Source organism: Lissotriton helveticus, chromosome 8 (assembly GCF_964261635.1).
Source record: "Lissotriton helveticus chromosome 8, aLisHel1.1, whole genome shotgun sequence".
NCBI classification, from domain to species: domain Eukaryota; kingdom Metazoa; phylum Chordata; class Amphibia; order Caudata; family Salamandridae; genus Lissotriton; species Lissotriton helveticus.
Window position 1 is genome coordinate 1,141,495,777 of NC_136069.1, and position 13,632 is coordinate 1,141,509,408.

At 44.0% G+C, this 13,632-nt stretch overlaps 1 protein-coding gene across 1 annotated transcript in view; it reads right to left on the minus strand.

The window, feature by feature from the left end:
- AFF3 (ALF transcription elongation factor 3) overlaps positions 1-13,632 on the minus strand; it is a 1,926,848-nt gene that overhangs the window by 436,537 nt on the left and 1,476,679 nt on the right. Inside the window, exon 8 of the mRNA XM_078658016.1 lies at positions 3,825-3,876. Coding sequence (XP_078514142.1) covers positions 3,825-3,876 — 52 coding nt within the window. The remainder of the gene's footprint in view (positions 1-3,824; positions 3,877-13,632) is intronic.

Consider the following 13,632-nt stretch of genomic DNA (forward strand, 5'->3'; position numbering starts at 1 on the left):
CCTTTGCTGTTGCTTTCGTGGGTCAATATATTGAACTTGCATCTCTTCTGGATTGGGAGCCAGGGTAGTTTCTTTAGGTGGGGTGTGAAGTGGGTCCATTTGGGGATGAGACTTACTGCTGAGTTTTGTATTGTCTGTAGACTCTAGGAGCCATGTGGTGATCCTACATAGAGTCTGTTCCAATAGCCCAGTCTGCTGGCGATGAGGGTCTGCATAACGGTCCTTCTGGTGTTGACTGGGAGCCACTTGAAGATCTTGATGAGCATGCATAGGGTGTGGAAGCAGGTGAATGAGACTGCGTTTGCCTATTTCTTCATAGATAGCTTAGATGCCGAGGTTGCAGGCATGGTCTGTTGGGGCGTGGGATGGGCCGAGTTCAGCAGGCCACCATGCGTTGTTCCTTGGTGAGTGGTTGTTCTCAAAGATAAGGTCTTCTATCTTGTCAGTGTTGCGCTTGAGACAGTTGTTCTTCATTCAGTCAGTGACGTTCATCACAGATCTGTGGAAGTTGACTCAGTTGGTGGAGGGGTGTTCTGTCAGCGAGAGGATAAGCTGGGTGTAGTTGGCATAGGAGATGATGTTAAATCTGTGTGATCTGAATGTGTTGGCCAGGGGGGTCATGTACATGTTGAAGAGGGTGAGGCTGAGGGACAATCCTTGGGGGATACTGCAGATGATCTTCTTGTGTTCTGAGGTGAACAGTGGGAGATGTATTCTCTGAGTTCTTCCGGTGAGGAATGAGGCGATCCATTTGAGTGTGTCTCCCTGGATTCCAGTGTGGTGGAGTCTGTTGAATCAAGAAGTGATGGGAGACAGTGTCAAAATATGGCTGACATGTCCAGGAGGAAGAGGGCTGCCATTTCGCCATGGTCCGGGAGGGCACTGATGTTGGTAGCTGCGATCAGGGCTGTATCGATGCTGTGGTTCGCTCGGGAAGTGGATTGAGATGGTCTAGGAAATTGTTGTGTTCCAGGTGTTCAGTGAGTTGCTGGTCGATTGCCTGCTCGAGAACCTTCACTGGAAAGGGAAGCAAGGAAATGGGTCTGGAGTTCCTCGGTTCCGCAGGGTCAGCAGATGTTTTTTTCGGGAAGGTGTCACTTCAACATATTGCCAGTCTTCAGAGAAGGAGGCTGAGGTGATGGAGGTGTTCAGGACTTTCTTGAGCTTGTTGCCAATTGTTTTGCTCTCGATGTTGAAGATTTGGTGGGAACAGGGATCAGTGGGTGCTCCAGAGTGCATGGAGTTCATGATGGAGATTGTAGTTTTAGTTGTGAGAGGGTCCCAATAGGTGAGCAGGTGGTCGGGGTTTGTGTTTATGGCTGTATATATATAGAAACATCCTTTGCCTTGAATACTAAATTTTTTTGCATAGCTGTTCTTATATTTACCCCCTTCCTAAACAAATCAACTCACCTATATTAGCCCTAAGGTCCCCTTGTCATTAGCCCACAGATTATGTTTTTACCCTCATGGCCCTTCTTCAATCTCTAAGCCTTCCCATCCCCCTTTCTGGACCCCCTACGCCTAACAGGCCCTCCACCTATGTCGACATATAAATGACCCACCAGTTCCCTTGAAATAGCAATACTCTGGCATGCCTGCTTGCTTACTGACCAGGGCTGCCAAAAATGTGTAATCCTTGTTGTCTAATCGTCCAAAAAAAGTAACACAAATTTGATACAAGCTTGTCCTCAAATTGGAAATTTAAAGGTTAGTAGCTGAAAGAAAAATCAGCAAACTTTAATCTGGGAGTATTTGCCAGCCTTATGCTAGCTCCATCCTTTATAGAACAGCACCCTAAGTTCATAAAGAAAGGCTTCTTACCTGCTACTCATGCTGACCTAGGAGTAAGCTCCTCTAGTCTGCTAATTGACCCAAGGAATTGCCTGTTCTGCTGCTAAGGGCTTGATTGCAAGTATGTTAGTTAATTCCAAACCATTGCGTCAATCCCTGTTTAGGCACATGTCGGAATAAGGAGTGGTAAGATATTTAATTTATACAATAATTATCTGATGTATTAAATACTTCAAGCTTCTTTACATTTTGGCAGGCCACACTTGCCAACATTTAACAGGGGAAATGTATACAGTATGTACTGTACCATGCTGAGTTTTGTGTGTTAAGCACCACAATCTGCATGTTATTCCCCAGTAACTCATAATAGGTGCAATTTATCACACCCGAGAAATAACGTACCACATGGTATCGGTATTTATCTGGGGCAATTAATGGCACCTATATTCATAATTGGGTCCTACATAGGAAGGGAGACGGGGGAAGAGAGTGACTGCCTGTGCTTCCAACAAGGGCCAGTTTTAAAATCATTATTAGATCTTAAGACTAACAGTTCTTGGTGTCCTTATGCTGATGGGTAAATGTGGACACCTGTCGCTGTTTACGCTAAAAGCTACAGCCACTTGAGATGGGATTCCACGGCTAAACATGCTTTTGTGAAAGAAAACTAGCTTCAATCAAAATACCCATGGTTTTACACAACCCACAGACTTTTGAAAAGAATTAGTGTAAGTGACCACTTTGACTGGTAGATTGTGATAGAAGGCAAATGACTTTGCCGCCATACTTGCTTGAATTAAGTCATATTCAATACCTGTAAGACCGCAGATGTTGATTCACCAAAATCCAGGTGTAGTAGAAGTGATGTCTTGCACCCATTGGTTAGCAAGGACATAGTAAGGTTGACACTAGGCACATGAGAAATTTGAATTTTGACAAATACATTTGAGAAATTTGTGACTTTCAAATTACATTCAATTCGCACAAGTCATTGAATTTGTCAGCATCAAAATTCCACACAGTTTTTTAACATGTGGATCTGGTTCAAGAAGAGAATGTCTTGCGAAAGACTGTTAGGGCAGAAAATGCCATGTGAAGACATTTTATACTCATTACAGTTGTCTTTCTGTCAAACACTAGATGTGCCCTCACACAGTTTTCACGTGAATAACCTCAATCTGAATTTTGCAAAAATGTTGTATAATTTGGCATAGCCTAGGACACCTTATCTAACCCTGAGGGGAATATTTTCAAAAAAATGTCAGAGCGTGGGTGCTACACCAAATTTGGCAATGGCCACACTCCAACATTTTTTTAAAGCAGAGATGTGCTGTATTCACAAAAATATGGCTCACCCCTGTGTTTCTGATAGCACTGGCACAACAAAAGCTGCCTAGGTCCAGCGCAGGCACCCTTCCGCCATGTTGCAAGGGTACCTGCGCTGCAGGGGTATTTGTTTATGTGCAGAAAGGTGCACCCTCCTGCACATAAACAAATAAAAATGATATTTTGCTTTTTCCATGTATGCGGCAGAATGGGTGTTGCAGTGGAACGCCCACTGCAACATCCATTGCACGCCCCTTTACCGCAGACGACTGTGACAGAAAGAGGCATATTTACAAAGTGGCGTTAAGCTGCATTAAGTGGCTTAGGGCCACCTTGTAAATTTTAGGAATGGCGCAATGCCCCCGAAGGATCCAAAAAAGTGATGCTCTGGTGGCGAAAGGGGCTTGTAAATATGCCCTGGAGTCCTTCAACCGTACTGCTCCTAATTCATAGTGACAATGGGAAGGGCGAAGGAATGGAAACTACAGGAAGTACACATCGCTCTTGCCCCTGTTCACGTTCTGCATTCCCAACGCCTGGTGACAGGGGTAGCAAGGGCAGAGCTAGAGGGACTCAAAGGCAACCCAGGGGTAGAATCTGCTACCCCTGGTTACAGCAAAAGGACATCCATTAGTAAGACTAAAATGTTTCTCACACATATCATACATCTTTACATTGAGTATCACAAGAAAGCAAGTGCTCACCTGGCTTTCATCATCTTCATCACTGCTAAGCTTCAGGTCATCCTCTAGCAGTCTAGAAATAAGAACACAATCAGTTAATTGCAGGTCCCAGGAAAAATAAATTTCTTATTATTTTATTCATGTTTTTGTACATACTGGACAATGGCTGGTTGCTCAGGCTGAGCTTGGCAATGCCCTACTCTGCAATATAGAAATGCAATTGTGAACCGTGGGCTTCTTTTTCTCCCTAAATCAACCACTTCCTCGGTACGAGGAATGACAGCAGCAGCTAGACAGACTTACATTAACCACTTCCTGACTGTTAAAGAACCCAAGGAACCCAACAATCACAACAATGGGCAACTCTTCATGATACCTCTGGGAGAAAAATGAGCACCTCTGTAAATAATTATTTTCAGATAGACCTTGTTGAACGCTCTTAGACATTTGTACTGCTAGCACATTGTATTGGAACAAAGCGGTTGTTCCTTTCAGCCAAGGACATACAGCACAGTGGTATCTGAGTGAAGCCATCACACCATTGCCGAATGGAGGTTGTGTGAGATCTCATGCCATCTTGTCAATCGCAGTCATTCGATGCTAAACTTTTGAAACAGGATATGCTGGTCACTGGGTGCACCCTGTTCAGCTCCACACTCACTCTTCATTATTTCTCACTGCTAAGGGGTTATCAAAAGAAAACCACATTTACCTTTGCTAGCATTAATAACCTTTGCACGGTAATATTTAAGCAATGATATTTGAGTGTGTTGGCATTCCCAGTTTTATTATTGATCTGGGTACATTAGGATGCCGCGAAACAAAGTTGATAAGTGACCTTCCCTTTTGATTATATTGTGATGGTAAACTGGTTTTGAGCACACATTACAGGATTCCATTGACGTATCACATGATTTGCCCTCTCAATGTAGAAGACCGAATATGTGGTACGTAAATATCCAGGACAAAATATCAAAACTGAAATATAGAAAGTTAATCTATCTATCTAACTATCTGTCTATCTGTCTATCTGTCTATCTGTCTATCTGTCTATCTGTCTATCTATCTATCTATCTATCTATCTATCTATCTATCTATCTATCTATCTATCTATCTATCTATCTATCTATCTATCTATCTATCTATCTATCTATCTATCTATCTATCTATCTATCTATCTATCTATCCATCCATCCATCCATCCATCCATCCATCCATCCATCCATCCATCCATCCATCCATCCATCCATCCATCCATCCATCCATCCACATATACATATACATATACATATACAGGGCCGTATAAGACTGGCCCTGTAGTGGATTCTTTCTGGGTTTTTTCAGATTAAATCAAATCACAGCATCATTCTTTCCGGGGTTTTGGATAATTAAATCACAGCATCGTTCCAGGACTCCAGCATTGACAGACCTTCTACCAGTATGGAATTAAACAGCTTGACCCAGGCTGGGACAATCACACCTACAATTAGGGTGTAGGTTTAATTGTTGATCCCGGCTGGACTTTTTTTAGCTTCATGATTACTTTCAGAATTTCAATACCTTTAATTTCTTGACACAAGTATTGCTGCTGATCTTCGGTAAGCCTTGGGAGGTGTTTATCTAAGAATCAGTTATCAAGATCTTCTTTATCTACAGTTAGGGTTTCTGAGTAGAGTTCCTGGAAGAAGTTACTGAAGGCTGCCTTGATTTTACAACTTTCCTCTGTAATCATATTTGCCTTCTCCTCTTGGATTTTCCTGATATAGTTCTGTCTCCTATCGATCCTTGTTTTCTAGGATAGCAGCGTCCCACAGCTTTCCCCATGCACAAAGTCTCTAGCTCTGCTGGCTTCCCATTGCTGTGACACTTTCTCCGCTACCTTTAGTTTACAATTTAGCTGTAGGTCGTCCAATGTTTCTGTCACCCTCTTCCTTTCTTCCCCACTTACTACATTGTCCTTAAGCACCTCTTCTAATTTTACAATCTCCTCTTCTAGATGTGAGAACTGCACCTTTTCTTTCCTCAACCATGTTATTGAGTGACTTTTAAAAGTTCTTCTTAAACAAGCCTTATAAAAATCCCAAGCTATATGTATGGGTGCAGATGTCATATTCCAACCCAAAAACCCTTCTGTGCCACTCACTAACTCTGAGATGATCTCGGCTGTACCAGGATTCTCCGGTTGACAGACCACCTCCTGATATGATTTAACAAACAAAGATCAAAATGCGGCTGAATACGGTTCAGCACATCAAACCCCAGGTGAATATAAACAGTAAAAAGTCTGTGCAACTACTCCCAGAGCTTGCCGCACTTCCACTCCACAGGAAACCAGATTAGCAAACTTTGTACAAAAGGGAAGGTGCACCCCTCAGCTCTACATTTAAGAGCATGGATGCATGGTCCGACAAGTGGATGGGAAGATGATCTATCCCCCTACTTTCTCATCTTCCTTAATATCTATGACGATATTATCTATTCTAGAGTAGTGGCCATTGTTTTTGACGTGGAATGCATAATCCCCGAGACCCCTGCTACTCTGCGCCACACATCACAGATATTGAAGTTCTGCCCTCATTTTTGGAGAAATGATCTGGATGCATGTCGAAGAGGGCTGACCAAACAGTCGCGCACTGAAGAGTGGGCAAACCACTCTTTCCATTCTCTGCAGCCCCGCCCGCCCCCTCAAGCAAAGCTGATGCAGCAGAAGGACAGAATAAAATGATAATAACATTACGTTTTATTATTTTCCTTTCTTAACTGCTGCAGAGTAGTGGGACGTCACTCCTCCGCATTAGTGGAGGAGCTGCCACTGGAAAAAAGTGAGGACAAAAACACAATTTCCATGTTCTTATTTACCAAAATTTATGGTAGATGAAAAACAATCTTTACTTGCACTATGCCAATCTAATTGCATCCATAGTGACATTAAATTCAACTAAGTCGTAAGGCAATCAAAACAGAAACACTTTAGCTTCTGAATCGTTAGTAATCTTTAGAAAACATGTCACACACATGGATTTGCTCATATAGTGATTAAAAAATGACTGTCACCGAGTGCCAAAAGATGTGCAGCAAACGTGGTGTTTCCCTTTCTGAGCTTTCTAATAAAAAATAGATATCACATATCAAGTATCAGACTTACAAGGGATATAGCACCAATCGTTATCAAACAATAGTACCCTTCAACCCCATTTTTAAAAACTATTAAAGTGTTTCTAGTCGTCCAAGCGAAAGCTATGGGCAGAGGCCTGGTTGGAATTCTCGCTTCTAAAAGGAGAATTTTCCTAATACTCAATGTTTTATTTCAGAAATTTATAGGCATAGTCATTCCTATCAGGTTGTCAATGTGTCTTGACCTATGTATGTTTTAACTCGTTTGCTGCTTCGAACGTTCCGCGCATGTACGGAACGTTAGAAGAAACGGGTGGGGCCGCGTCGGCCAACGGAGGTGCGCAGCACTACCGAGGTAGTGCTTGTGACGACCGTTGACCGACGGCAGCAGCCAATGGGTTAAGGGTCTCCTCAGGACAGGGACAGTGGTGTATTCTTGCACTTGATAATGCTAGCCATGTGGAGGAGCAGACCCTCGTTATGTATGAAGGCTGAGAGTGGTTTGAACTTCTGTATATGTGCCATGTGTATGGTGACAAGGTGGTGGTGTGGGATTACGCGAAAGCTGCGTGCTGGTACCTTCCCAGTGGTTTCATGCTGTTGACATCTTGAACACGTGGCTCATCTGGAAGTTGCAAAATGTTCCCTGGGCCTCTGACAGGATCCAATCCGGCAGTCTGTCATAAAGGCACCATATTGCTAATCCTCTATTTGGCTAACTGGGCCTCTAAGGCAAGTGGGGAATCTGGATCAGCTGCTAAGCCTGGTACTCTTTCTCCGAGAACTGCATGACCAAATGCATTGTACCAATAGGATCTTCTCAACTGGGCATTATTGCCGCACATAAATACCACATTCATTTATGTTGCTTTTAGAAAAACTCATAAACGGTTTGTTCTTAATAAGCCACAAGTACTATTAAATTCAGATCAGTTAATCTCTGTTGGCTAGACTGCCAACACATGTTTCGCAAAAGTTTGTTTCATCATGGCATATATATAAAACTTTGTGATGACTCTCTTTAAAATCTCATAACATCCTAAAAACAGAAAATACAAATTCAGTAAAAATACTGTGTTAAGACAAACGATTTTCAAGCACATTGGCAATAATTATTACATTATACGGGCAGTTCTGAATTGTACTAATAAACTATTACTGTACTTGAGTTTGCACAGTACCAGGAGCACTATTTCTTTACAGCAGCGAATCCTGCATTTACCGATGAGAATACTTTTTGCCTTACAATATTAAAAACATATTGGAACCATTTATTATGAGGTACATTCCTCTCATACATGCACTCCTCAGCTGCGAAATATAAAATTGCATAGGCACATGTGATTCAAACCCCATGACAAAAAGTCACTGGACCTTCTAAATGTTACTTACAAAAATGATTTGATCTTCATTGCTGATCACTTACATAACATCGACTCCAGAAATATTGTGACACACAAACATCATGTCACAAATATTGTTTCCCCATACTTATAAAGGTAAGTACAAAAATTAGAGCAAAAAATATTGTTTACAATAATCTCGCAAAAAATCTGAAAAAAATATTTTTTCCAATAAATACAGTTTAAATAGTAAATCTTGAATATTTTAATACATAATGTTAATATAATTTATATTGAATAAATGTAACATTTAATATTAAAATACATATATACATAGATAAACATACACACATAAATACGTGTGTGTGTATATATATATATTACCTACTGGCGGTCGCCAGTAGGTATATATAGTTAGGATTTTTTCTCTATGGGATTTTTGAAAATTCTATGTCTAATAACTTTGGCGTTTGTGGACGGAATTGGATGAAATTTTCAGGAAAATGGCACATTTTGTTTCTGAGCAGCCCTTGAAAATTTGGGGGGGGTTCGTCAAGGGGGGGCCGAGAAAAAAGGGGGGTCCCAAAACGTGTTTTTAACATTGAGTTTTCCATAGGGCGGTTGGCCTCACTTTTAGCCCGAACGGCTGAATGGATTTGCACGAAACTTGGCAAAATTGTAGGGACTGGTAGCCCGATGTGCCTTTGCTAGGTCTCAATATATGTGCTTCAGTGGATTTTGAGAAATTAACGTTCAAAAAAAGATATATATCTGTAACAGAGGACCGGGCAGCGCTCCGGTTCGCGGACTTTTCGCGGTACGGAGCTTTGTGAAGCGAAGCTGATTGGTTCTCCGGCGTCTGTGAACATTCCAAACAGTCCGTAGCGGCCGCCATCTTGTCTCTCGGTAGGATCGAGAGACAAGAGGAGGCCAAAGCGAAGGGGCAAATGACCATAAGGGGGCATAGTAGATCCTCGCTGACCCCCTAGGTTTGATGTGGAGGTTTTAAAAGGGCCCCGCGGGGCAAAAAAAAAAAATAATAATAATAATCGAACGGTTGAATGGATTTGCATGAAACTTGGTAAAATATTAGGGACTGGTAGCCCGATGTGCCTTTGCTAGGTCTCAATATATGTGCTCCAGTGGATTTTGAGAAATTAACGTTCAAAAAAAGATATATATCTGTAACAGCGCTCCGCTTCGCGTACTTTTCGCGTTACGGAGCTTTGCGAAGCTGATTGGTTCTCCGGCGTCTGTAAACATTGCAAACAGTCCGTAGCGGCCGCCATCTTGTCTCTCGGTAGGATCGAGAGACAAGAGGAGGCCAAAGCGAAGGGGCAAATGACCATAAGGGGGCATAGTAGATCCTCCTTGACCTCTTAGGTTTGATGTGGAGGTTTTAAAAGGGCCCCGCGGGGCAAAAAAAAAATTATAATAATAATCGAACGGCTGAATGGATTTGCACGAAACTTGGCAAAATTGTAGGGACTGGTAGCTCGATGTGCCTTTGCTAGGTCACAATATATGTGCTTCAGTGGATTTTGAGAAATTAACGTTCAAAAACAAGATATATATCTGTAACAGCGCTCCGCTTCGCGGAGTTAAAATTATCTCTGTATTACCTAGCTGTTGCTAACACCAGTTAGCGACCGCTAGTAGGAGATAGCGACCATCTTGGGCCCCACTTTGCATGTGAGTGATATTTATCACTAATGACATGCAAAGTGGGCATGCCAAGATGTTAGCGACTGGAAACAGTCGCTAACATCGCTATCTCCTATTACCAACTTTTGGAAATATTCGCGATAAGCGCGAATATCTCCAAAAGCTACCACCTGCCCTGAGCAGTTCTTAGCCATGTTATCCAATGGGAGGTGGATAACATGGCTAAGAGCATTAGCTCGGTAATGCATGAATATCGCTGAGTTTTCAGCGATATTAATGCATTGCGGTCGTTTTTTATCGTATTTGCGATAAACCTTGATAATAGCAAGGTTTATCTGCGATAATTTCTGACGATGCTTAGCGGTAAAAAATTCGTTGCTAAGCATCGTTAGGGATAAATATCGCTTAACTTTGGTAATATGCCCCAACGTCTGTTAACGTTCGATTCGAAGGAAATCAGGAAGTGTTGAAAAACATTGTCTGCGCCATCTTGCCTTTTTTCAAATGCCACACTTTTGTCGTGCACGGCAGTCATTTTAGATGTCTTGACCAGACCCACTCTCTGCACGCTGTCGATCCTTAGCATGGCTCCCCACCCTCGCAAGCATCTCCCCCAGGCAGTGGTCACCCCCGCTCTCTGTCTTATGCATGGGTAATAAACCACCCCCCATCTGCGCTGCTCTTCCCTGAGAATCACACCCTGTGCCCGCCCGACACCTCCCTTTCGCCCTATTCACTACCGCACCCTCTGACACTCCTTTTCCTCTGTGTCCGATTGTCCAGGCCGGTCCTAGGGTATCAGCTAGCCCTGCAGATGTAGTTTATGGCCCCAGCTGTAAAGAATCACCCCTCTTCAAAGGAGTTATAGTAGATCAAGACCCACACTCGATGAGATCCGTCACAGCAGACGCGTTCCTATTATCTGAAAACCATCCTGTATTGTGATTGGGGAGGGGACCGAGCCTGAAGCGGAAGATTCCAGGGATGACTCTTTGTACATCAAAGTTTTTACAATTATGTGTCACATTAAAAATATATAGCACTCCAACAAAGTAGTAAGATTATAAAACTTTAATAACTTATAAATATATACAAGAAAACAAAAACAGTAATAACATATAAACATTTTTAGGGAAAAACAACGAAGTAGCGGTCGGCTGTGCGAATAGTCCCAACGCAGCACAACGTCCAGATTTCTGGTGTGGGGCGTCGCGGGGGGTGGGCCATCAGTAGCAAACTGTTGTGCGAATAGTTCCAAGGCAGCAGAACGATGGCACCAAGGTGATGTCCAGTAAGTTGCCGCACTGGTTTTGGTATCCTACAATGCTGCTCCGAATAACGGCGTGGGGCGCCCCGGGGGAGGTGGCGTGAACGGGCCTCTCCAGGTGGAGTCTCGTCTGCTGTAGTGGGGCGCCCCTTTACCGTTTCAGTTGCCATTCCGTCCGCTTTTGGTCCACTGTGTCAAAAGCCGCAATTTAGCTGAGTTGCGCCCACTCTTGCGGTGCAGCGATAGGCGGCTGTCACAGGACTCTCAAAATGGCGGGCAGGCTGTTTCCTTTTTGGGCCTGGTCCACTGAAATGGCCCTGGGACACCTTGGAAATCGGACGCTTGTCTGCTAGGTCTTGGACCCCATTCTCGAAAGCGTCCCCTCCGCCTTGAGGATTCATCAAAAGTTTTGGGGGCCCCCGACTCCTGCAGGCTTCTGGTGGGGAGCGGCTGCCATGATTGCTCGCGGAATGACCACGACGGAGCCACGAGATGGTGGTGCTTTCATGGTGACGCCAGCTTCAGTCTGAAACATCCAGAAACAAGGTGGGGCTTTCATCGTTTGGGAAAAAAAAAAAGTTTTCATCCAATGAAAAGTGTTGTTTTTAGGTCATATGATCAAGCCTTCCATCATTAGGAAACCAAAAGTAAAATGAACCAATGAAAAGTTTTATAAACAAGTCACATGACCTGTTATGCGGCATAGGGTATAAAATGCGGAGAAAATACGTTGGCACGTGAGGCGGCGTCAGTAGCGGACCGATGTGCGAATAGGCCGAAGGCAACACAACGCGCCAAGATCCGGATGGCACCGAGGTGGTGTCCAGCAAGTTGCAGCACTGGTGTGGCCATCCTACAATGCTGAAAGTCGGCGTGGGGCGCCTCGTTGGCCTGTGAGTTCGCGTCAGTAGCGGACCGATGTGCGAATAGGCCGAAGGCAGCACAACGCGCCAAGATCCGGATGGCACCGAGGTGGTGTCTAGTAAGTTGCCGCACTGGTGTGGCCATCCTACAATGTTGAAAGTCGGCGTGGGGCGCCCCGTTGGCCTGTGAGATGGCGTCAGTAGCGGACCGATGTGCGAATGGGGCCAAAGGCAGCGCAACAATATTTTCTGTATGGAAGATACCACTAGGCGTTGAGATGCCAAGATCCGGATGGCACCGAGGTGATGTCTAGCAAGTTGCTGTACTGGTGTGGTCATCCTACAATGCTGAAACTCGGCGTGGGGCGCCCCATTAGCCTGTGAGATGGCGTCAGTAGCGGACCGATGTGCGAATGGGGCCAAAGGCAGCGCAAGAATATTTTCTGAAGAGAAGACACCACAAGGCGCTGAGATTCGGTTACCACCGAGGTGATGTCTAGCAAGTTGCCGCACTGGTGATGTGGCCATCCTACAATACTGCTCCGAATAACGGCGTGGGGTGCCCGAAGGGGGGGGGGGGAGGCGGCGTGAACGGGCCTTCCTAGGTGGAGGCTCGTCTGCTGTAGTGGGGCGCCCCTTTACCGTTTCAGTTGCCATTCAGCTGAGTTTCGGCTGCTCTTGATGCTACAGCGACAGGCGGCTGCAACAGGACTCTCAAAATGGCGGCCTGTTCTTTGGATTTGGGCCTGGTCCACTAAAATGGCCCTGGGACACCTTAGAACTCGGACGCTCGATTTTTTTTTCCTTTCCTGTACATGCAAAAAAAGGTAAATGCCCGGTACGTTACACGCTTCATCTGCCACGATGTACTCTCCAGAGGAACCGAAAAAAAATATAGTTATGGTAACTATACCATGCATCGTCATATGGAGAGGTGGCACCAATTAATTATAGTGCTGCATAAAAGAGAGATTTGGAGGAGAACCCCTGACCTGCCAGTACATTCATCAAAGAAGTGGCACTGACAGCATCAGAGGCAAGGGAAACGGCCCCAAATATTTAAAAGAACTTTGGAAAGATTAAAATGACATGAGATTGTGGCAAATTAATTTCATGTGGACAGATGAGTGTTACTCTAATAAATACAGCATATGAACATCATCATAGTCGATGGTTGGTAGAGACATTTTGACTATATCCTGGACCTGCCCGTCCTCGCCCAAAATGGCGCCGGAATAAATGGGACTCGTAACTCCTTGTTGTGTACTGGTTGCAGAACCTTGAAATCACGAGATACGTATGCAGTTTTGAAGCACATGGCGGGCGGGGACGAGAATTGATTGAATATTTCGACATCCCTATTGATATTAAGTTCTGATGTGTTATTGATTACTGTACTATTGAAAGTTCGAATTAACGTCACCCATGGTACTTGCCCGCAAATGTATATCTAGATAATTTTATTGTAACTGGCCCTGTCGTATTTTAATTATAAAATGTACGTCCACCGATTCCGCAACTGTTAGACACCTTAGTTCTTGCAACCTAATGGCCCGCCCGTTACGTTCCTCTACAGT